Source organism: Microcaecilia unicolor, chromosome 9 (genome assembly GCF_901765095.1).
Source record: "Microcaecilia unicolor chromosome 9, aMicUni1.1, whole genome shotgun sequence".
Lineage (NCBI taxonomy): Eukaryota > Metazoa > Chordata > Amphibia > Gymnophiona > Siphonopidae > Microcaecilia > Microcaecilia unicolor.
In genome coordinates this window covers 94,367,733-94,393,529 of record NC_044039.1, presented here as the reverse complement: position 1 = coordinate 94,393,529, position 25,797 = coordinate 94,367,733, and the positions used below count along the sequence as shown (strand labels likewise).

Below are 25,797 nucleotides of genomic sequence, written 5' to 3'. Positions count from 1 at the left end.
AATTTATATATCCATCGTTCTGTTTGGATTAGTTTCCGGTCTCGATCTCCTCCACGCAATGACTGCTGAACCTGATCTATGGTGAAGCATTGATAATCATTGAATACATGATGGGCAGTTATACTATGTGCTACTAGTGGAGCCTCTAATCTCTTGTGCGTGATGTTGTGTTTGTGTTCACTGAGGTGTTGTTTTAGTGCCCTAGTGGTTTTGCCTACGTATAACATCTTATATTTATATATCAATACATACACCATACACCACTTGGGTACTAGTGCAGTTCGTGGAATTTTTAAGTGAATATGTTTTGTTGTCTATAAGGTTAGTGAAAGTATTGATGGTTAACATTTGAGAACAATACTTGCATGCTCCACATGTTTTGTGACCTCCATTGTCTTGCTGGGGTGAGAAGGTAGGTTGACTTTGCAGCATTTCTCTGAAGTTTTTACCTCGAGTGTATGCTATCCTTAGATGGTGATCTTGAAATGCTGGATGCATTTGAATTACTCTTCAATGACGTTTGGTAATTCGAGTGGCTTGGGATATGCCATGGGAATATTTCATTACGCATGTTTGTGTAGTAGGTTCTTCTGAACCTTTGGTGCTGGGATGGAGGAGAGTATTACGATGATTGTATTTTGCTTGAGTATAAGCTGTCTGCAATGTGTGATGAGGGTACCCTCTATTTTTGAATTTGTTAATCAGCAATTTTGCTTGGTTTTTAAAAGTATGGGTTTGACTGCAAATTCTCCGAAATCGTTGCAATTGTGAAAAGGGTAAGCTTTGCTTGGTAGCTTTAGGGTGATTACTAGAGTAATGCAAGAGGGTGGGTTTGGTATAAACCTCCGTGGAAAAGCTCTGTGTCTCTTGTTTAATTAAAACATCCAAGAAATTGATTTGCAATTGGTCCTCTGTTAATGTGAATTGAATGTTGGGATCTCTGTTGTTTAACCAAATGAAGAACGTTTGAAGTTGTTGACAATCCCCTTTCCAAAGCATGAAGACATCATCGATGTATCTGTACCGTCTGTAAATGTATGAAGTCCATTGATTTGATGATATCCACGTTTTTTCAAACTGAATCATGTATAGGCAGGCCATGGATGGGGCAAACATTGCACCCATGGTGACCCCTACACGTCATTACCACAACAAAGTTGTTTGCAGATCATAGAAACAAGTCTAGAACTACACCCCAGACCACACCAAATACCTACTACATTTCTAGTCAAGATTGCCAAAATAGCCCTAACCAAGAACTTTTTTCAATTCCAAGACCAGTTTTATCAGCAAAAACAAGGGGTCGCCATGGGTGCAACGTTTGCCTCATCCACGGCCTGCCTATACATGATAAAGGGGATGAGACGATTTCCCTATAAGGAAAGGCTGAAGCGGCTAGGGATCTACAGCTTGGAGAAGAGACAGCTGAGGGGAGATATGATGGAGGTCAATAAAATAATGAGTGGAATGGAATGGGTAGACGTGAATCGATTGTTTACTCTTTCCAAAAATACTAGGACTAGGGGGCACGCAATGAAGCTACAAACTAGTAAATTTAAAATGAATCGGAGAAAATATTTCTTCACTCAACGTGTAATTAAACTCTGGAATTCTTTGCCAGAGAATGTGGTAAAAGCAGTTAGCTTAGTGGGGTTTATAAAAGGTTTTGATATCTTCCTAAAAAAAAAAGTCCATAAGCCATTATTAAAATGGACTTGGGGAAAATCCACTGCTTATTTTTAGGATAAGCATCATAAAATGTATTGTACCATTTTGGGATCTTGCTAGGTAATTGTGACCTGAATTGGCCACTGTTTGGAAACAGAATATTGGGCTTGATGGACCTTCGGCAACACTTATGTACTTATGAGGATTGGGGAGGAGATGAGTAAATGGGGGATTACGGGGTGAGAGAATGAGGGGCACAAGAGTGTTGGAAAGGAGGGAGACCGAGTGGAAATTGGGAAAGCTGGAGACAAAATGAGAGTGGAGTGGAAAACTGTTATGTAGATGAGAGATGAAGAGGACTGAAAAGTGAGAAAGGAGGAAGAGGGTGAACTCTTAAGTACTGTAGAAGTTGTTACAGGTCAGAGACTAATGGGAAAGATCTGTATTAGACAGACATAGGGAAGAAAGGGAGGAAAGAAAAGAAATTGAATGAAAGTCTGGAAAAGGACTTAGGAGATGATCAACAACAGGAATGTGGAAAAGAGAGTGGGACCAATGCAATTAGAAAAATTAAGTATGCAGAGTACAAAGGAATTTATCAGCTTTTGGAAGGAGCAGTTTGTATATTTTTGTAGACTATTGTGCTCAGTATAGAAAAATATATTTCTTCTTCAGTGTTGCTTGAATGCAGAGTCTGCCTTTTTAGTGTTTCAAATTTCCATTTCACTTTTTTTTATTCATGTTTCTATTTGTAATATATGGTCTCTTATTCTGTATTAGAAGAGGATCAGTCTGTGTTCTGCATGTGTAACAAAGAAGAAATAATGTGCCATTTTAGGTTCTGTGCAGGGAAATGTAGCATCCCAGCTTGTTCTGTTTTCCCAGTAGGTGGTTTTAGGGGTAAATGTTATATTTGCAGGGCTGGCTTTCAGAAGTAAGGTGGTTGTTCTTTGAATCTTGTCAGTATTGTTATGATATGGCAGGTTTGTTTTAAGTTTTGAGTGTATTTTTGGCAAGCTTTTGTATTGCTTCATAATGTGCCTGATAGTTGAGGGAAGTTGTGTTGCTTTTATTGAAGTGACACCAGAGTTACAATATTCATTTAAAATTTAATATTTAAAGGTATGATGTCCTGCTTTGTATTTTTATTGGAACCTTCCTGGGGGGAATGGAAGTTTGATCAGTGATTTAGTAATCAAAAATTTTGGTTGGGGCCTCAACGGGCCTGATCCCAATTCTTTAACATATTTACCAAAGACTCAAAGGTGTCATCGTGTCATTTCCTTCCATCTCTCAGGCTCTCCACTTTATACACTGTGGCCTAGTTCAAAAGCAGGAGAGCATGGTTGGCTTGACAAGCAGAGTGGTTGCCTAACCAGCTCTTGCTGGCCCTGGTGCCTCTCCCACTTGGTTCTCAGCTATTTGAACTACACTGTGCACGACAGAAATCTACACAAAGCACTGTACAGTTCAAAAATCTGATCCGAGCTGGAAACCACATAAGCAGGAGAGATGCCAGGAATGGGAAAAGCAGGTTAGAAATGGCTGAATTGCTGCATCACTGGTTGCCCTCTCCTTATATCAGGCTACTAGGTGGTTGGGGGGGAAGGGCAAAAATCAAAATTTGTTCTAGTGTAACCTGGTCCTGCTATCCTGGTATTAGAAGGGGCTTGAGAGGCACTGCGGGTTTTTATTATTCACTCTGGTCTCGTCAGCTCATCCACTCAGGAACTACACGACACTCAGAGGATTAAAAGAACTGGACCATTTATTAACTCTTAACTGATGATTTCAACTGTATTGATCTTCTTACAGTCAATTGTAATTTGTATTGCGCTCCAGATGATTGTAAACAATAGTACATATCTGGTCTAATACTCATGCTTAACCCTCATGCCTGTCCTGCAGCTCTGTCAGAACCCAGAGCAGATTTCACGCTCCCAGTGTACTTCAGTACCATCTGGGCCAGGCTTCCAGTAACTGCATACTCCCTTTGGGCTGTCACCTTGAAGGTCTTGCTGTCAACCAGGGTAGACTTCAATCCCACCCGAGCCCCGGCTATGGTCGGACTCCCCAATCCGCCGAGTTTGGACTTCTCAATTGGTTGATGCAGTATAACAGCTTACTGTCCAGGTAATCTATCCACTGGTTGCAGTTCTACAGGACTTCCCCTTCTCTTACAATGGGTTGTCTGGCAGGGGAACCAACAGCAACACCAAACTCCCACACCCAGAGTTGGTTACTTTATTTAGAGGCAGAACCAGAGACGGGATTCTTTCCCCAGGGCTTCCCTTATATATTCTCTGAGCTCCTCCCGGGTCCTCCTGCCACCCAGGACTCACTCTGTCATGTTCTTAAACAAACCATTGGTTCCATGGCATCCCACAGATCAATCCAGAGACTTGTGGGTTGTGTCCTTCTACCAGCAGGTAGAGATAGAGAGGGGAGGGGGGACGGGAACTTGGAGGGAGGACAGGGGGGGAGGGAGAGGGGCGATTCTCCCGCGATTCTCTACTCACCTCCAATGTTCTGTGGCTGGCTGGTGCTGGCTTTCCTTCCCTTTCACTGATCCGCCCTCTGACATCGCGAGGGCGGACCAATGGAAAGTGTGTTACGAACCCAGGCATCCAGACGTAGAACGTTGGAGGTGCAAATTATTATATAGGATTATCAATATGTGGATGTTTCTTTAGATAACTTTATCATTTATTTAGATTTTATGAGTTATTTTATTTGCTTTAATCTATCAATTATCTATATATTAATTTATTTTGTGTTATATTTTATATGTGAGAGTGATTATATTTTCTATATTTATTGACCACATTATTTTTATTTATATTCTAAATGCTTTTTCAGTTATAGTTTTTAATTTGTTTGTAATTGTTAGACATTTTTTGTTATTATGTTTTTCCGTTTATATACCGTATTTTTCGGACTATAAGACGCACTTTTTTCCCCCAAAATTTGGGAGGAAAATGGGGGGTGCGTCTTATAGTCCGAAGGTAGCGTTTTTGGACCTCCGTTCCGTACTTACAGGATTCCATGTTCCCTGGTGGTCTAGTGACGTCGGGGCAGGAAAGAGCCCCCTCTTTCCTGCCCATCGCGCTGCTCTCCGTGCTTCTCAATGCTTTCTGACGGTCTCGGCGAGATTCAAAATGGCCGCCGAGAATCTCGGCGGCCATTTTGAATCTCGCCGAGACCGTCAGAAAGCATTGAGAAGCACGGAGAGCAGCGCGATGGGCAGGAAAGAGGGGGCTCTTTCCTGCCCCGACGTCACTAGACCACCAGGGAACATGGAATCCTGTAAGTACGGGACGGAGGTCCAAAACCCGGACAAGACGCACCGGAGCACCTAGGTTTTAGAGGAGGGAAAGAGGAAAATTTTTTTTTCCTATTTCCCTCCTCTAAAACCTAGGTGCGTCTTATGGTCCGGTGCGTCTTATAGTCCGAAAAATACGGTATATAGTGAGCTATGCCTATTTTCCATTCGTGTTCACATTTTAAAATATTTGTAGCTATTTTATAACTGCTTTACTTACTTTTTGAGATTTTTAGTGTTATTTACTGTATATATATATATATATATATATATATATATATATATATATATATATATATATATATATATATATTTGTGTTATAGAGACTGTACAATTGACTCCTGAGGCAGGCACATGTGGTGCCAAAACACAGTTCTGTGTCGAGTCATTTTTTTAGCCAATAAACCACTTACTTTGGAACTACATTGGTCTGCCCCCTTCTTTTTTGTTCCTGTCTGTGGTTTGGCACTTCCCACGCATCTGGACTGGTTTGGAGGGATGCTAAGGAAAAAAATATTAGGTCATATGTGGTCATTTTCTTTTCTCTAGTCCTTCAAGAGCAGTCCAGAACTCACCCTAGGTTGCCATGGTTCATAGCTGGGCATTTGAGAAATTATGTGTTTTATTCAATAGTGCTGTGAGGCTTGTGCTCTGCACCTGGTGGTGTGGCTTTGGTTTAGTAAGACTGTTGGCTCAATTTAAGCTGTTCTCTTGTTCCTGAAATTTTCCTTGAGGAATATACTATGTCTTTTTTCTGCTTTATCTAAATGCTGACTAATTAGGGGACTGCACAGAATACTTAAATAGTGATGTCACTAGTTTATGGTTTTTAGTCTCCATCTGCTCTTAGGAGAAGGCAAGCCCATGCATGTAGACTAGTCTGGAGGGACCAAAATAGTGCTCACCAATCTTTCTGCAGCCAAGAATCCAAATCATATGGCTGTAGAAAGTGTGTGACCTGCCCCCCTCTCCCAGGCAGTGCAGGACAGTGACATTGTATTAGACTCCCACCCAGGTCATGACTCCAATTGCAGATTTCATGACCCTTTTTGGAAAGCTTTGGACTAAAGGAAAGAAAATTATCAGGTAAGGCCTAATTTCTCTTTATACTACTGGTTGTATATAGTTAATGCCGAGAAGTTGTCCTATATTTGCCTACATCATCCAAGTTTAAGTAAACCTTTTGGTTCAGAACTTCAATTTCTGACCTGTACTGAGCTGTTGGATGAAAGCACAGCGCTGTGTGAGTGGATTGCTGTTTTAGTCAGTCTCTAAATAAAGTGACAGTCCTTCTTTTTAAGACTTTCTAAGGATATTGACTTTATTGCTGTTTGATTGGGTTTCCAAAATCATTTAACTCTTTAGATATTAAAAAAAGCATAAATGGAATTTTTTATTAAAGTTGGTTGCATTCTTCTTACATTATTATTATATCACATATAACATTACAAATTATTTCTATGACCTTATTTTACAATTATGTGAACGACTAGTTATTTTTCAGTTGAAATTATGCTATATTTCACATGTTTTTAAATGTATTTTGTATGTCTTTCTAAACATATTATGGTAGATATTATTTATTTCTTCAGAGGAAGCTCGTCTAAAAGCTGAACAAATAGAAGCTGAAAAACTTGAAAAGGAGCGACTTGAAAAAGAGGAACGAGAACGACTTGAGGCAAAAGTTAGTATAGTTATTCAGTAAGTTGTTGAGAACTACAGAAACCTGCATAGAAGCTTCCTATGTGAATTTCTGCAGAAATGTTGCATTATCCTTTTGTAGGCCTCCCCTCCCCGCTCATTTTGGGGCCCTTTTACAAAGCGGCGGTAAGCCCAACCCAGGTTTACTGCTTGCTAAAAGGGAAGTACCTCCGGGCTACCGCAGCAGCCTGGCAGTAGTTCCCTCCAGCGCGCACCAGTTCTGGTGCTGCAAAAATATTTCAATTTTTGTAGCGCTGGTATGTACCCTGCAGTAATTGGGCAGTGCCACATGCTGCCCAGTTACCACTGGGTTAGTGCGGGAGCCCTTATCACCACCTCGATGAGTGGCATGGCCACGCGGCAAGTGCTTTACTTGCCGCACAGTCATTTTTTGAAAAAAAAACCCAAACACCTGCCTTTTACCCGCTGCAGTAAAAGAGGGCCTCGTTACGCGTCAAAAACATGCGCCGATGCCAGCGAAGACCCCCTTTTGCCACAGCTTCATAAAAGACCTCTTAATCTTTACTTTATGTTATGATCTCTGGTATAATCTTGTTGTTTTCATTTTCACCTTCCCCCTTCTGTATCTTTTGTGCAATATGATTGGTCATGTTAAATATTTTCCATCACAGCTACATATTAATATAGTAAGCCATATTAAAATCAGATTAATTATTATTCAAAGGGTGGTGTACAAAAAAAAGAAAACCTAATAAATCTGATTAGTAGGATATCACTTACTTATAAATATAGAATACCACTGTCCTTAGAATAGTTGGGTATCATCTTGTAGTATTTTTATCAATTATTTTGTTCATTTCCCCTTTGCTTAGCAACATTTTCAAGAGTGCTCACAGTTTGGTCGAGCCTCCCAATTGCCATATGTAGGCAGAGCTAGCTATAGTGTAGTGCCTTTTGTATGTACTATGAGTGGGGTAAGCAAATTGTGTAATGGTAGCTGTTATCAGGATTTTCTAAAACCTTGACTCACAAATTATATTAATCCAAATTCTATTGCTCTTGGAACTGACAAGCAGATGACACCAGGCCCAGAGATTAGAAAAATAAATGCTTTTATTTACAAGCGAATAAAGTAACCAAATATAAATGGAGGTAATTAGTAAGTGAGAGAAAAGTACAAGCTCTAAGTAACACGGATGAAAACAAAGAAAGTTCTTTGCACGCTAGGGAAGAGAACGCTTCTCAGAACTTTTATATAACCCTATTGGCCTTGACATAAGCCACCTAGATATTAATCTCCAGCAATAACAGAGCTGATATACAACCTGATTTGGGAAAATTCTCTTCATGCATAGGCAGCAGTTGCATATGCTGGTCAGCAGATGAGCAGGCACACAGAAAGGCTCTGATGTTTAGGCAAAGTAGAGGTGTGCAGCGTATATGGCTGGTAGACAGCTGACACAATGGCAATTCAGGTCTGATGGGAAAACCAGCAGCAGCCCCCAGCTGGTCTTTGGAGAGCGCTTCATTGTGGACATTTTACATCACTGAAGGTGCAGGTCTTGGATTCCAGGTGTGAAGAATCAGGTCTTTTAAGCCTGTAAAATGTATTGGATATTTTCCTGCCTTGAGTATGCCCTGAAGTGTATTTCTCCTATTTGGCCAGCAAGTGGTGTTTCTTTGCTGTAGAGAGCTGCACGGGAACGGGGTTCGCGGGAATCCCGCGGAACCCGCAGGATTCCCGCAGGGACGGAAGCAGTTCTACGGGGTTTCCGCGGGGACGGCAGCAGTTTTGCGGGGTTCCCGCGGGGATGGAAGCAGTTCCTGTGGGGTTCCCACGGGGTGGAAGCAGTTCTGTGGGGTTCCCGTGTAAGTGTAAGCTGCACCTGCACCAGCCTTTCATCTACCGAGTACCAAGTTCTTTGAGTGCTGTCTCCTCCTCCTCCTCTTTCTCCTCCTTGCTTTAACAGCACAAATGTGGAAAGTCTTCCATTAAGGAGGTGGTAGAGACACAAATGATGATGGAATTCAAAAAGGCGTGGGATGAACACAGAGGATCTCTAATTAGAAAATGGAAGTTATAAAAAAACCTAACCTTAAATGGCTGCATGTGTGTGGATGTGTGAAGTGACGCTTAGATGGCAACTCTGGCTGTGATTATCTAGGGCCGATACCAGGCAGACTTGTATGGTCTGTGCCTAATATATGGCATTCTGGTTTAGGATGGGCTGGAAAGGGCTTAGACAGCAACGTCAGTGGCTGGAACATAAGGACAGTGCTGGACAGATTTGTATGGTCTGTGTCCCACAAATGAGAAGACGAATAGACTGGAGTGGGCTTCAACGACAACTCCAGCAGTTGGAACATAGGGATAGGGCCAGATAGACTTCTATGGTCTATGTTCCAGAAACACGAAAGAAAGACCATAATCAAGTATATAATATCACACTTGTTGATTTAATCATGAATTGATAATGAGTGTGACTATTGGGCAGACTGGCTGGACCGTTCAGGGCTTTATTTGCTGTCACTTACTATGTTACAATTAATCCTCTTTGCTCCTGGGCTGATGCGCAGACCTCAGCTCTGATACAGGCATGAGCATCGGATGTCACCTGACCTACTGGTGCGTGTATATGGTGACCTCTCAGCACACAGTGCCAGTAAATCAGAGACAAATCTTACATGTGCACACCAGAGTGTTCCAAGTTTCAACTTCCATTCCTTCCTTGCCTATAGTGCTGTGTCTCAAATCCAGAGAGAGACTGAGGGAGCTGTCTGGAATTTTCTTTTATGTACCATTAAATTCTTACGGGGATGGGTAGGGATGGGTTAAATTCTTGCGGGGACGGGTTGGGATGGGTTACATTTTTGTGGGGATGGATGGGGATAGGTAAGATTCCAGCGGGTATGGGTGGGGACGGGTAAGATTCCAGCAGGGATGGGCGGGGATGGGTAAGATTTCTGTCTCCGTGCAACTCTCTACTGTGAAGCTGTTACAGGGAACTGTTCTTTTTCTTCAACACAAGCAGGAAGCAAGCAGCCGTATACTTTTAAATCTTGTTGACTGGGCTCTGATTGGCCCAGGAGCTCATTTCCTTTAGAGTGCGCTGATTTTGCCTTCAGTTTCAGCCCAGGAGAAGAGAGAGAGAACCTAGCTTTTTGCTGAAACTCTGTTAAAAAAAAAAAACAGTTATATGCCCTGATCTCCCCAGGTACTTCTTAGGAAGCAAGCAAATGTTTAGTTAGTGTTATAAATCGATCCATATTTCAGTTTTCTGTTATTGTTTGCTGACTGCACATTCTTTTTTTGTTCATTGTTCAAGTGTGACAATAAACCTGTTTAGTTTGTTGACTCTGCCTGTCTGTGAATCCTTTCTGGGAACTGTGGGACCACTGGGAGTGTGACCCCAGTAACCTAGAAATCACTGGGGATAATTTGAGAGCGGGAGACTTGCCCAGAGGCTGTTATGACTCAGTTGGTGGGAGGAGAGTGCTAGTATAGAATACAAGTGGCAGGAGCAGCCTGACCTGAGCTGTGCTGGGGATAGACTCTCTAAGTGACTGCAGGGTAACCCTAGGCGGGTGGCTAGGCGTTTCATGACACCAGGAAAGTCCCTCAACCCAGGCACCAGAATGTCTGGAATATTCCAAACCAGATGTCCCTGTAATAAGTGCATGATGCCCAACAGTGAGCACAAGTAGTGCAGTGATGCATAAGCTAGATGGTTGCTTCACTGAGCAGTTCTCTTTTGCTGTGCCAAACTGGATGAAAGATCACACTGCATTGAAGCAATGTTAGAAGTATCAAATTCAGAAGGATGCTATCAGTCTTTGTATTGCTGTTATAGGCAGGGTCTAGACCCTTACACAAATCCACAGTAGTCCCTGTTGGGGGCCCTTCGCTTGGGGGCCAAATGAAGAGAAGGAGGAACATGCCCCATCATTTATCTTTTTCATCAGGAAGAGCTTTCCCGTCTGATTGATTATTTGTTGGAGGCCCTTGATCTCAACAAAGCCCAGGCTGCTGACCCATCTGAAGATGACCCCGTTTTGGAGGGTTTGGTGGGGCCCCTGAAATATTTTCCACTTCATAAAGCCCTTTTTCATGATGCTGGTGGGGCTAATAGAGGGTCCAAGGTTCTGTACTGGTTATATTTTTTGGCCCCCGCAGAGGTGGACAGGTACTGGAGGTACCCCAATATGGATAACCTGGTCATGGCTGTGATGAAAAAGACTGCTGTTCCTTTGCAGGACACTCTGAGGCAGCCAGGGAGATGTGAGTTTATACAGCAGGCAGGAGGGCAGCAAACAGGTTTCAGATCATGGTGGCATCAGTGGCAATGATTTCTGTAGCTGGAGAGTAGGAGCAGCAACGAAGTGCTGTATTTACAGCATGTGTTGCATCTTGCTCGTGCTTTCTGTTGCCACTCATTTGTGGGGCTTTTCAGTGGCAGGAAACTGTGATGCCGCTCATTGTAAAGTACCACCTCAGTCGGTCTAATTATAGGGCCGTCCCTGCCTGAGAGCTTCAATTTATGCCTCTACAGCATTGATGAATTACTTTACATAGAAGTAGTCTATAGATTCTGCCTTTTTGTGTTTGTAGTCCATCCCATCTTTCATATTCCCTTATATTCAACGTGGCCGCCAGCGGTAGTTCTGCCCCCAGCGTGCACCATTTCCAGGGGAAAAAGAACCCCCCCTCCCCCCCGGAAATGGCTTACACAGCAGTAACCCGGTGGTAATTGGGCATCACTGCATACTGACGGGTTAGAGCAGGAGCACTTATCGCCACCTCAGTGGGTGGCAGTAAGGTCTGCCTGTTGCATGGCCATTTGGTAAGAGTTCTCTTACCATATGGCCATGTGTGCTGGGGGGCTTTTTTACCCACTGCAGTAAAAAGGGCCCTGGCACACAGGAGAAATGGCTCCCGCTGCCAGCGCAGGGCCCTTTTTCCCGCAGCTTGGTAAAGTGCCCCTTTACCAAGATTTGTAAAGATAAATAGATATGTATGTGTGTGTGTGTGCGCAAACAAATGATTCTTTTCATGTGATAAACACACTTTCTCCGAGGACAAGCAGGCTGCTTGTTCTCACGACTGGGTCGGCGTCCACGGCGGCCCAGGAACGGAAATCTTCCATAGCAACAAAAGTTTGCTAGGCGCGCACACCGTGCATGTGCAGCCATCTTCCCGCCCATCGTGCGAGAGCCCCGATCAGTTCTTTCTTTTTCCACAGTATAGAATGTCTGCTTGTCGGTCTCCCTCCACAGCCCAGTGAAAGAGCCTTCGGTTTTTTCCTCAATTTTTTTCTCTTTTTAGTTTCTTTTACCGGTATGTACAGTTTTTTTAAAAAAATCCTTTATTTCTTAGTTTTGGTCCCTTAAGTTTTCTTTCGTTTCTGCGTACGCGCTTCTTATTTTTGTGCCTTTTTTATTGGCACAATCGCGCATTTTGACTTCGCCACCGCTATTTTTCCGTCCATGTCATCAAGGACTCCCAGTGGCTTCAAGAAGTGTACTCGGTGCAACCGGACGATCTCAGGTACCGACCCCTACGCGTGGTGTCTTCAGTGCCTTGGGCCCGACCATTGCCCAGACGCATGTAAATTGTGTCTTAGCTTGAAAAAGCGGACACAGGCGTCGAGACAAGCTCTTTGGGACCGACTTTTCGGAGCTTCGTCCGGTTCCTCAATGTCGACAGCGGTACCGAGGTCAGCGTCGTCGATGTCGGCACCAGGGATGGCATCGACATCGGGAGCGCAGGTAATGGCTGTCTGGGGACCATCACACGCTGGGAGCAGTGAGCTGTCGAGTGGGTCTCCACCTTGTCTCGAAGACTCCTGCTGGACAGGTCCACCGGGACCGACCCCGAGGAGGCGTGTGGATTCCACATCCTCCTCGTCGATACCGAGGAGTATCGATGACGTGCATCGAGCGAAGGCTAAGAAGCATCGTCATCGGTCTCCCTACAGACACAGTACCGGGAGCTCTGGGGCGTTGAAGGATTCGGCACCCGTGAAGTGTCGATGCCGGGAGGACTGCTCACCCTCCATTCAAGAGGTGTCGTTGCGTCGGTCTCCTGACAGCCTGTTACCGCCTCCTCAACCTCCACGGGTTCTGACATTGACTCCTGCACCGACCCCGCAGCCTTTCTCGTCAGCGACTCTGGACGAGTGCATCCGAGCCATTCTTCCAGGTCTCCTGGAAGGGCTTCTGCATCAGTCTGCTCTGGTACTGGGGGTGCTTGCGCCCTCCGTACTGTCGATGGAAGAGGCAGCTGGCTCTCTGCCTGTGGTGAGGTCTCCGACGCCGGTGCTGCCTGCGGCATCGGCCTCGGCTGCCACCCAGGTCGACTCCCCATCGGCATCGCTGGAGGGAGCTTCATCGCTGCCGGCACTGGAGTTGACTTCTTGACATCGCCATCGAGGCGGACCCAGTTTCGGACTGCAGTCAGGGAACTCTTGTCCGACACCGAAGAGGATGCCTCGTGGGATGAAGAGGAGGATCCCAGATATTTCTCTTCTGAAGAATCTTGTGGTCTTCCCTCTGATCCTACACCTTCACCAGAAAGAAAGCTTTCTCCCCCGGAGAGTCTTTCTTTCTCTTCATTTGTCCGGGAAATGTCTGTGGCTATTCCCTTCCCAGTGGTCTCTGAGGATGAGCCCAGGACTGAGATGCTCAAGGTCCTTGACTATCCTTCGCCACCTAAGGAGTCATCCACAGTTTCTTTGCATAATGTGCTCAAGGAGACTCTTATGCGGAACTGGATGAAACCCTTAAGTAATCCCACCATTCCCAAGAAAGCTGAGTCCCAATATCGGATTCACGGAGAACCTGAGTTGATGAAGTCACAGTTACCTCACGACTCTATGGTTGTGGATTCCGCTCTCAAGAGAGCCAAGAGTTCTAGGGATTTTGCCTCGGCGCCCCCGGGGAGGGAATCTAGAACCCTGGACTCTTTTGGGAGAAAGGCCTATCAGTCCTCTATACTCATGGCCAAAATTCAATCCTACCAGCTCTCCACAAGCATTCATTTGAGGAACACGTGAAGCAACTGTCGACCAAGCTCCCTCCGGAACTGGCCAGGCCTTTTCAGGAGGTGGCCAGGCAGCAGAAGGTGTGTCAAAAATTCCTGTCCAAGGGTGCTTGCGATTCTTTTGATGTTGCCTCCAGAACCGCTGCCCAGGGTATAGTGATGCGCAGACTCTCATGGCTTCGTGCCTCTGACCTGGACAATCGAGTCCAGCAGCGGATTGCGGATGTCCCTTCTCAGGGGATAACATTTTTGGCGAGAAAGTCGAGCAGGTAGTCGAACAGATCACACAGCGGGAAACCGCTATGGACAATCTCTCCCGCCAGGCGCCTTCTGCTTCTACCTCAACTGGTAGATGATGTTTCCGTGGAAGGAGGAATGCTCCCTATGCCTATAATAGGCTTAGGTACAATCCGCCTTCTCCACCGCCTTCTCAGGCTCAGTGTCACGTCTGTGGTCGTGACCCCTCACAGCCTCTACCTGATGTCTGGGGGTCCGCTTCTGAGCTGGCTTCTGCCTATCCTTTCTGGAGTAGTTCTGTGTTTGGGAAGATTTGTTTCGGTTTCCTGACTCTGGCCGCCGTCATCTGGGTTGGATCAATGGCGGCAGCCATCTTGGATGGCTCAAGAGTTGTAGCCATCTTGGATAGCTCAAGGGGTACAGCCATCTTGGATAGATCATATCTTGGAGTAACGAGGACAGGAAGGAAGCCTTTATTTGGTCCTTAGAGATCTCCTGTGGGAACAGCCTCCATAGTTACTCAGAGTTGCTGCAGCTGCACCTCGGGTGTGGATGGGCTTTATTAATCACCTAGAGACTGCAGTCAGTTGCCTTTGCATTGCGTCTTGGGCCCTGGTACGTGGGTGCTGGTGCACTTCTGCCTGAGAGACTTTGTCTGATCCTGATTCTGCGTTTGCTGGTTTCTTGCCTTTAGAACCCTGCCTGTTACTGGACTATTCTTCTGCTTGTCGCCTGCCTAGACCCAGAGTGTCACTGGAATATTCTTCTGCTTGCCGCCTGCCTAGACCCGGAGTGTTACTGGACTATTCTTTTGCTTGCTGCCTGCCTTTTGAACCTTTGCCTGGACCTGGACTTTGTTTTGCTTGCCGCCTGCCTTTTGAACCTTTGCCTGGACCTGTCTTCTGCTTGCTGGCTGACTGCCAGAGACCTAGCCTGGATTTACCGGTACGTCTGTTCTGCCTTGCTTCTGGTGTGGGGTGGTTTTGCCTGCCACTGCTGCTCCTCGGCAGTGGCCCAAGGGCTCACAAACCCAGTTCCTGTTTAGTGAATGTGACACTCAGCCCCAGCGCGCTCGTTCACGTCAACAGCGTGCTGCAAAGCAGGCCTCAGTGGCTCCCCAGCAAAAGCAAGGGACGGGCTTTTGACTGGCTCCAGTTGAGCATAGCCGCCATAAAAGTGTCCGTGCCGGACGATCTGCCGATTGAAGGGAGGTTAAAAGTTTTTCACCAAAGGTGGCCTCTCATAACCTCCGATTGGTGGGTTCTTCAAATAGTCCGGCTAGGATACTCTCTCAATTTGAACTCCACACCTCCAACTTGCCCACCAGGAGCTCAGTCCTTCAGCTTCCAGCACAGGCAGGTACTTGCAGAAGAACTCTCCGCCCTTCTCAGCGCCAATGCGGTCGAGCCCGTTCCACCAGGGCAAGAAGGTTTGGGATTCTATTCCAGGTACTTCCTTGTGCAAAAGAAAACAAGGGGGATGCGTCCCATCCTAGACCTAAGGGCCATGAACAAATTTCTGGTCCGAGAGAAGTTCAGGATGCTTTCCCTGGGCACCCTTCTTCCCATGATTCAGGAGAACAATTGGCTATGCTCTCTGGACTTAAAGGATGCTTATACTCACATACCGATACTTCCAGCTCACAGGAAATATCTTCGATTCCGTCTGGGAACGCAGCACTTCCAGTATTGTGTGCTGCCCTTTGGTCTGGCGTCTGCGCCCAGGGTCTTTACAAAATGCCTGGCAGTAGTTGCAGCGTCGCTACTCAGACTGGGAGTGCATGTCTTCCCTTATCTCGACGATTGGCTGGTGAAGAACACCTCAGAGGCAGGGGTCTACAGTCCATGCAGATGACTATACAACTGCTGGAGCTACTTGGGTTTATTATAAATTACCCAAAGTCCCATCTTCTTCCAGTTCAAAAACTAGAATTCATAGGAGCTCTGCTGGACTCACAGACGGCTCATGTCTATATTCCCGAGGCGAGAGCAGACAATCTTATGTCTCTAGTTTCTATGGCCAGAGCGTCTCAGCAGATCCCAGCTCGGCAGATGTTGAGACTTCTAGGCCATATGGCCTCCACAGTTCATGTGACATCCATGGCCCGTCTTCACATGAGATCAGCTCAATGGACCCTAGCTTCCCAGTGGTATCAAGCTTCATGGAATCTAGAGGATGCAATCCAGCTCTCCACCGCTTTTCACAGTTCCCTTCAATGATGGACAGTTCGATCCAATTTGACCTTGGGACGTCCTTTTCAAATTCCTCAGCCACAAAAAGTGCTGACAACGGATGCATCCCTCCTGGGGTGGGGAGCCCATGTCGATGGGCTTCACGCTCAAGGACTTTGGTCACTCCAGGAAAAAGGTCTTCAGATCAATCTCCTGGAGTTGCGAGCGCTCTGGAATGCTCTAAGGGCTTTCAGAGATCGGCTGTCCTATCAAATCATCCAAATTCGGACAATCAGGTTGCGATGTATTACATCAACAAGTAGGGGGGCACAGATCTCGCCCCCTGTGTCGGGAAGCCGTTCTTATGTGGCTTTGGGCTTGCCGTCACGGCATGGTTCTTCAAGCCACATATCTAGCAAGCGTAAACAACAGTCTGGCCGACAGATTGAGCAGGATAATGCAACCTCACGAGTGGTCGCTCAACATGGGCGTTGTATGCAAGATCTTCCAAGAGTGGGGCACCCCCTCAGTGGATCTTTTTGCCACTCAGATCAATCACAAGGTCCCTCAGTTCTGTTCCAGGCTTCAGGCCCACGACAGACTAGCGTCAGATGCCTTTCTCCTACATTGGGGAACAGGCCTTCTGAATGTGTATCCTCCCATACCTCTAGTAGGGAAGTCTTTGCTGAAACTCAAGCAAGACTGCGGAACCATGATTCTGATTGCTCCTTTCTGGCCGCGTCAGATTTGCTTTCCTCTTCTTCTGGAGTTGTCCTCCGAAGAACCATGGAGATTGGAGTGTTTTCCAACCCTCATCACTCAGAACGAGGGGGCGCTTCTGCATCCCAACCTTCAGTCTCTGGCTCTCACGACCTGGATGTTGAGAATGTAGAATTCGCTTCCTTGGGTCTCTCTGAGGGAGTCTCTGAGGGTGATAGTATCTGAGGATCTGAAGGCGACGAAACAGTGTGACAAGGTCGTGGCCGTAGCTAGAAGGTTGTTAGAGAGAGGTGTGACCAGCAGAAGAAAGGAGGTGTTGATGCCCCTGTATAAGTCGGTGAGGCCCCACCTACAGTATTATGTTCAGTTTTGGAAGCCGTACCTTGCGAAGGATGTAAAAAGAATTGAAGCGGTGCAAAGAAAAGCTACGAGAATGGTAAGGGATTTGCGTTACAAGACGTATGAGGAGAGACTTGATGACCTGAACATGTATACTCTGGAAGAAAGGAGAAACAGGGGTGATATGATACAGACGTTCAAATATTTGAAAACATAGTAACATAGTAGATGACGGCAGAAAAAGACCTGCATGGTCCATCCAGTCTGCCCAACAAGATAAACTCATATGTGTATACCTTACCTTGATTTGTACCTGCCTTTTTCAGGGCACAGACCGTACAAGTCTGCCCAGCAGTATTTCCCGCCTCCCAACCACCAGTCCCGCCTCCCATCACCGGCTCTGGCACATGAAAAGTATTAATCTGCAAATGAACCTTTTCCGGAGGTACGAAGGTGGTAGAACGAGAGGACATGAAATGAGATTGAAGGGGGGCAGACTCAAGAAAAATGTCAGGAAGTATTTTTTCACGGAGAGAGTAGTGGATGCTTGGAATGCCCTCCTGCGGGAGGTGGTGGAAATGAAAACGGTAACAGAATTCAAACACGCGTGGAATAAACATAAAGGAATCCTGTTCGGAAGGAATGGATCCTAAGGAGCTTAGCCGAGATTGGGTGGCAGAGCCGGTGGCGGGAGGCGGGGATAATGCTGGGCAGACTTACACGGTCTGTGCCCTGGAAAGGACAGGTACAAATCAAGGTGAGGTATACACAAAAAGTAGCACATATGAGTTTATCTTGTAGGGCAGACTGGATAGACCATGCAGGTCTTTTTCTGCCGTCATTTACTATGTTACTATGTTCCAGGAAAGATTCCAAGAAGTGTTACTTTTTCAGATGGAGGAGGTTTGCCATATGGTGTGAGAGCAAGGCCCTAGATCCTCGCTCTTGTCCTACACAGACCTTGCTTGAATACCTTCTACACTTGTCAGAGTCTGGTCTCAAGACCAACTCAGTAAGAGTTCACCTTAGCGCAATTGGTGCTTTTCATTGTCGTGTGGAAAGTTAGCCGATCTCTGCACAGCCTTTAGTTGTTTGCTTCATGAGAGGTTTGCATTTGTCAAAGCCCCCCGTCAAACCTCCACCAGTGTCATGGGATCTCAATGTCGTTCTCACCCAGCTGATGAAGCCTCCGTTTGAGCCACTGAATTCCTGCCATCTGAAGTATTTGATCTGGAAGGTCATTTTCTTGGTGGCTGTTACTTCAGCTCGTAGGGTCAGTGAGCTTCAAGCCCTGGTAGTGCATGCTCCTTATCTCAAGTTTCATCATAACAGAGTAGTCCTCCGCACTCACCCTAAGTTCTTGCCGAAGGTGGTGTCTGAGTTCCATCTGAACCAGTCAATTGTCTTGCCAACATTCTTTCCCCGTCCTCATACCCGCCCTGCTGAATGTCAGTTGCACACCTTGGACTGCAAGAGAGCACTGGCCTTTTACATGGAGCAGACAGTCCACCCAAATGTTTGTTTCTTTTGATCCCAACAGAAGGGGAGTCGCAGTCGGGAAACGCACCATTTCCAATTGGCTAGCAGATTGCATTTCCTTCCAAGCTGGGCTGAATCTTGAGGGTCATGTCACGGCTCATAGTGTTAGAGCCATGGCGGCATCGGTAGCTCACTTGAAGTCAGCCACTATAGAAGAGATTTGCAAGGCTGCGACATGGTCATCAATCCACACATTCACATCTCACTACTGCCTTCAACAGGATACCAGATGCGACAGTCGGTTTGGGCAGTCGGTGCTGCAGAATCTGTTAGGGGTTTAGAATCCAACTCCACCCCCCTAGGCCCATTTTTATTCTGTTCCAGGCTGCACTCTCAGTTAGATGTTCTAGTTCGTAGGAGGAGTGGCCTAGTGGTTAGGGTGGTGGACTTTGGTCCTGGGGAACTGAGGAACTAAGTTCGATTCCCAGTTCAGGCACAGGCAGCTCCTTGTGACTCTGGGCAAGTCACTTAACCCTCCCATTGCCCCATGTAAGCCGCATTGAGCCTGCCATGAGTGGGAAAGCGCGGGGTACAAATGTAACAAAAAAAAAATCCTTGTTATGTCCTCGCCGTTGCGAGGACCAATTGACCTTTCTTTGTTGTTTTGAGTGAGCCTGGGGGCTAGGGATACCCCAGTCGTGAGAACAAGCAGCCTGCTTGTCCTCTGAGAAAATGAAGATACATACCTGTAGCAGGTATTCTCCGAGGACAGCAGGCTGATTGTTCTCACATACCCGCACACCTCCCCTTTGGAGTTGTTTTTCTCCTTTGTATTGCTTTGTTATCGAACTGATCAGGGCTCTCGCGCGACAGACGGAAAGATCGGTCATGCTTGAAGGCTCTAGCAAACCTTTGTTGCTATGGAAGATTTCCGTTCCTGGGCCACCGTGGATGCCGACCCAGTCGTGAGAACAATCAGCCTGCTGTCCTCAGAGAATACCTGCTACAGGTATGTATCTTCATTAAACTGAATAAAAGGCAGTACATAAATCCTAATAAATAAATAAATAAAATTATAAGGCTCTGAACTACTGATCAAAACTTTTGAGAAGTTGTTGAACTTGTTGAAAGTGGTGAACTGGATTAGGAACTGGTTGACGGACAGACGACAGAGGGTGGTGGTGAATGGAATTCGCTCGGAGGAGGGAAAGGTGAGTAGTGGTGTGCCTCAAGGATCGGTGCTGGGACCGATTCTGTTCAATATGTTTGTGAGTGACATTGCCGAAGGGTTAGAAGGTAAAGTTTGCCTATTTGCGGATGATCCTGAGGAAGCTAGAAGAATGGTCTAAGGTTTGGCAATTAAAATTCAACGCAAAGAAATGCAAAGTGATGCACTTAGGGAATAGAAATCCTCCGGAGACGTATGTGTTAGGCGGGGAGAGTCTGATAGGAACGGACGGGGAGAGGGATCTTGGGGTGATAGTATCTGAGGATCTGAAGGCGACGAAACAGTGTGACAAGGCTGTGGCCATAGCTAGAAGGTTGTTAGGCTGTATAGAGAGAGGTGTGACAAGCAGAATAAAGGGGGTGTTGATGCCCCTGTATAAGTCGTTGGTGAGGCCCCACCTACAGTATTGTGTTCAGTTTTGGAGGCCGTACCTTGCGAAGGATGTAAAAAGAATTGAAGCGGTGCAAAGAAAAGCTACGAGAATGGTAAGGGATTTGCGTTACAAGACGTATGAGGAGAGACTTGATGACCTGAACATGTATACTCTGGAAGAAAGGAGAAACAGGGGTGATATGATGCAGAAGTTCAAATATTTGAAAAGTATTAATCCGCAAACGAACCTTTTCCGGAGATGCGAAGAAGGTAGAATGAGAGGACATGAAATGAGATTGAAGGGGGGCAGACTCAAGAAAAATGTCAGGAAGTATTTTTTCACGGAGAGAGTAGTGGATGCTTGGAATGCCCTCCCGCGGGAGGTGGTGGAAATGAAAATGGTAACAGAATTCAAGCATGGTGGGATAAACATAAAGGAATCCTGTTCAGAAGGAATAGATCCTAAGGAGGTTAGCCGAGATTGGGTGGCAGAGCCGGTGGCGGGAGGCGGGGATGGTGCTGGGCAGACTTATATGGTCAGTGCCAGAGCCGGTGGTGGGAGGTGGGGCTGGTGGTTGGGAGGCAGGGATAGTGCTGGGCAGACTTACACGGTCTGTGCCCTGAAAAGGACAGGTACAAATCAAGGTAAGGTATACACAAAAAGTAGCAGATATGAGTTTATCTTGTTGGGCAGACTGGATGGACCATGCAGGTCTTTTTCTGCCGTCATCTACTATGTTACTATGTTACAACTAAGATCTTTCTTCCTGCTGCTGCCTTTTCAAGAATGTACTTTTAATTATTACAGTTTTCATAACATTTATTTATTTATTAGGATTTATTTACCACCTTTTTGAAGGAATTCAGTCGAGGCAGTGTACAATAAGAATAGATCAAACATGAGCAATAGGCAATTACAGCAGTCAAAATACTCAAATAACAATACAAAATATGGCATGGTATACTACTTACAATGCCAATACAATACGTAATAGAACATAATTGATAGTGAAGGGTAAGGCAAAGCTGTAACGTATAGATGGGTAAGAAAGTAGAAAGAGTTAGAAAGTAAGGTGACTGATTTAAAGAAAGTTGCACATGAGGTCAGAGAGATGGTTAAATATTATCTCGGCTAGAGTAGGAGTGGATAAACATGTACTGCTGCAGTATGTGCAGCCCGAGTCACTCCTTGTGTGTGTGAGTGAGACTAACAAGTTAGTTACTTCTTCCATTAAAGGCCTGGTTGAAGAGCCAAGCTTTCACCTTCTTCCTGAAGTAGAGATAGTCTTGTGTTAAGTGGAACCTTTCAGGCAGTGCATTCCAGAGTATGGGGGCTACTCCGGAGAAGGTTTGCTTGCGGGTATCACATCGTGTAATGTCTTTTGGAGAGGGTGTGGCTAGTGAAAGTCTTTGGGAGGACCTTAGAGTCCTTGGCGATGTGTGGGGGATCATCCTATTCTTCACTTGGGTCCATGTCCTTTCAGGGCCTTGAAGATCAGACAGAGTTTTAAATTTAGCCCTGTGTTGTACTGGTAGCCAATGAAGTTTGTGCAAAAATGGTGTGATGTGGTTACGTCACTTGCAACCTTCTATGAGTCTTGCCCTGTCTGTACTGTATTGTCTGTACTGCCTATTACTTATGTAAGCCACATAGTACTGAATAATTGTATTCTGATAAAGGGAAGATATTTACCTGTAGCAGGTATTCTTCAAGGACAGCAGGCTTCATATTCTTAAGTCTGTGTCCCCCAGTCCAGCATTTTGCCAAAGCTAAAGAGAGAGCTTTGTGGAGTGCGAGCCATGCTCCACCACGCATGCGCGAGTGCCTTCCCTTTTGTTGTGTGAACATGGTCTCCTCAGTTTAATACTAAAGCAAAAAATAAAGTGAAAATAATAAAGGAGACAACTCCAAGGGGAGGTGGAAGGGATTGTGAGAATATGAAGCCTGCTGTCCTCAGTAAATATCTTCGCTTTCTCCAAGGACAAGAAGGCTTTTATCCTTATAAGTGAGGAATCCCTAGCATCAAGGCTCACTAAAATAAACAAATATTGGTCAATTGGGCCTCGCAACGGCAAGGACATAACACAGATTAACCTGAAACTATATAGAATCTGAATGAGAGTGCAGCCTGGAACAGAATAAAATGGGCCTAGGAGGGTGGAGTTGGATTCTAGACCCCAAACAGATTCTGCAACATTGTCTGCCTGAACCAACTGTCGTTTTGGGTATCCTTCTCAAGGCAGTAGTGTGGTATGAATGTGTGGACTGAAGACCACTTCGCAGCCTTCCAATTTTCTTCAATGGAGGCTGACCTTAAGTGGGCTACTGACGTAGCCATGTCTCTCACGTTGTGAGCCATCACATGACCCTAGGGCCAGCCCAGCTTGGGCATAAGTGAAGGAAGTGCAATCTGCCAGCCAAATTGAAATAGTGCGTTTCCCAATGGCAACTTCCATCCTGTTGGGATCAAAAGAAACAAACAGCTGGGCGGATTGTCTGTGGTGCCTTGTCCACTCCATGTAGTTGGCAAATGCTCTCTTGAAATCCAGGGTGTGCAAGCTGCTTTCACCAGGATGGGCATGAGGTCGGCAAAAGAATGTTGGCAAAACAATCGACTGGTTCAGATGGAATTTCAACACCACCTTCGGCAGGAACTTAGGGTGTGTGCAGAGGATTAGTCTGTTGTGATGAAACTTAGTATAAGGTGCATCCACTACTAAGGCCTGAAGCTCACTGACTCTACGAGCTGAAGTAACAGCCACCAAGAAAATGACCTTCCAGGTCAAGTACTTCAGATGGCAGGAATTCAGTGTCTCAAAAAGAGCTTTCATCAGCTGGGTAAGAATGACGTTGAGATCCCATGACATTGGTGGAGGTTTGATAGGGGGCTTTGACAAAAACAAACCTCTCATGAAGTGAACAACTAAAGGCTGTTCAGAGATGGGCTTACCTTCTACACTTTGATAATAAACACTAATTGTACTAAGGTGAACCCTTTTGGTCTTGAGACCAGATTCTGATAAGTGTAGAAGGTATTCAATCAGGGTCTGTGTAGGGCAAGTAAGGGGATCTAGGGCCTTGCTCTCACACCAGATTGCAAACCTCTTCCATTTAAAAGAGACACACGTCTTAGTGGAATCTTTCCTGGAAGCCAGCAAAACTCGGGAGACACCCTCCAAAAGACCCAAGGAAGCAAATTCTAGGTTCTCAATATCCAAGCTGTGAGAGACGGAGACTAGAATTTGGGATATAGAAGCAACCCCTCATTCTGTGTGATGAGGGTCGGAAAACACTCCAATCTCCACGGTTCTTTGGAGGATAATTCCTGAAGAAGAGGGAACCATATCTGCCGTGGCCAGTACAGCGCGATCTTGCTTGAGAGCCAGATGTACTAAACCTAACGAGCCAGGAATGTGGTTTTTAAACTATTACTAGCCGGTTTAGCGAGCAAGTAGTAAAATGAGACATGCAAAAAAGGGTTCTCCAAGCCATTTTCCTGTCACGGTAGCAGCTAACGAAAAAACGGAATCAAAGCTATTATAATACGCTAATTACTATTACAGTGTGTATGCAAGGCAATGCACAGCCATTTTCGACCCCATGCACAAAAGCAGTCCCTACCTTTACCATTGAAATTTTAACGGGAGGTCTGAAGCTGTCGTTCTTCATTGTCGCAAGTAGGCAGAGAAGATGGAGCACAAAAAAGAAAGTACACCGGCTTACACACAGATTCCTTGCATGTATGAAAGCCGTGCCATTCTTCTTTCAATTGACATTTTACTGGCAAGAAATGGGGGGGGGGGGGGGGGCAGTATTGCAATTACAAATAGTGCAAACTTCACCAATGGCTGTAAAAGAAATATTGCAGTGCCGAAATATAAAGCATAAAAGTAATGGTGACTTACCAAAACAGCATCCCCCATGCTAGAAGCACAACAGAGAGAGGCTAAACCAATTGGACAGTGTCAGCCTGCGATGTCCCGCCCACTCACTACTGGAGGAAGTTCAGAGCCAGTCAGCTTACAACTTGAATGATGTCATCTGGGAAGCCTTTCAGGGAAGAGTTGTTGGGACAGCAGCCAGCCGATGAGAGTCCATCTTCAGGGAGATAGGGAGTTCCAGGATGTCAGCAGGCTAATAGAAGGAAGCAGCAGGAACAGCTGGGGTGGAACCAAGCCCTGATGCTGATTTCTCTCAGAAAATGACAGCCCAGAGCAGCAGACAGCATATTCTATACTTTTCCCATTTTTTCCTAGCAACGGGGAGGCAAGGAGCCCTAGCACAGTTCTGCTTGTCAGTCGCCAGTGACTGCACATTAGCCAGCACTGTCCCACCCGCCGTTGCCTACATGCTGCTCCATCCCCCCCCCCCCCAAAGGCCTACATCTACTGCTTTTGAGAGCTGTCTATAGCATGCGCACAGCAGCCACACATAGCGATTGTTCTGCGCATGCTCAGCTCACCGACTGGCTTCCCCCATGTTGCATGCAAACAAGCTGGGTCGCAAAAGCAATGAGCAACTCATTTGCATACGATTCTCTTTGTGAATCCCTCTGTATTTCCAAATCGATAATTTTTACTGATTTGAAAATACAGACAGATTCTTAAACAGATTCTTAACGGGACCTTTGTGCTCTGGGCCTGAGTTTCAACAAAGTTTTTCCTAGTGTAGGTATTGGTATATATCTGGGTACAGCATAGAAAATGTGGGAAGAAATTTCTAGAACATTAACAAGTTTACTAACCCAATAATAATGGGAGATTTCAATTAAGAGAAGTCCAAATATTTTGCTGTCATCAAGTATAAATCACATTGATACCTAACTGATCCAAGTCTAGTAAAGATAATGATAACACTTTCAAAATGTATCAAAAAAATGAGAAAAAACCCCTCAGACTTAAGTGACAGCACTCACACTATTCAGTGTACATAAGCTGTCCTAAGTATACTCATAGGTTAAAAAAACAAAACAAAACCCCCTTTATTTAATCTTCAGATTAATTCAACAGCTAGCTTAAACACTGAAAAGACGCTCATTTCAAAACCAAAATAGTAGTTGTTTATTACAAAAAAGTTTTACTCATCTATCATGTAGTCTCTATGGTTGATATATAATTTCTCTGAATACTCCAATATGATGATCTACATTCACAGTGTACTGCAATTATAAATCACACTGTTAGAACTTGGGAGTCAAAGTGGGAGTCAAAGTGGGAATTAGTTTTTTTTTTTTTTTTTTACTACAACAGGGACCCTTTTGCCATAGGCATCAGAGGATTTCACCAATTGTGAACTTACATCAGAAACAATTACGCCTGCTGCTATAAAGAATGCTGTCTACATTAAGTCACTTCCAACAAGCTGATGTCAGAAGATCTCACATAAAATCAGACAAAAGCATTCCATTCAATTCTTTGATTTAAACTCTGGGTGCTACTGTGTCTAAGCGATAAATCCAACACTGCACCCTTTGTCTTAGGGTCTCTTACCAAACCGCGCTAGCGATTACAGGTGCAGCAAAGCTGTCAAAGCCCATTCATTTTGACTGGGCTTTATCG

General features: G+C 45.5%; 1 protein-coding gene across 6 annotated transcripts in view; it reads left to right on the top strand.

The window, feature by feature from the left end:
* The window catches only part of CASC1 (cancer susceptibility 1), a 245,373-nt gene that overhangs the window by 74,856 nt on the left and 144,720 nt on the right, over positions 1 to 25,797 (top strand). For 5 of the 6 annotated variants that reach the window (XM_030213982.1, XM_030213981.1, XM_030213983.1 and 2 more), the window contains exon 3: positions 6,584 to 6,675. In XM_030213982.1, the coding sequence (XP_030069842.1) occupies positions 6,584 to 6,675 (92 nt within the window). Of the gene's footprint in view, positions 1 to 6,583; positions 6,693 to 25,797 lie in introns of all 6 variants that reach the window. The other variant, XM_030213984.1, reaches the window with a different exon arrangement.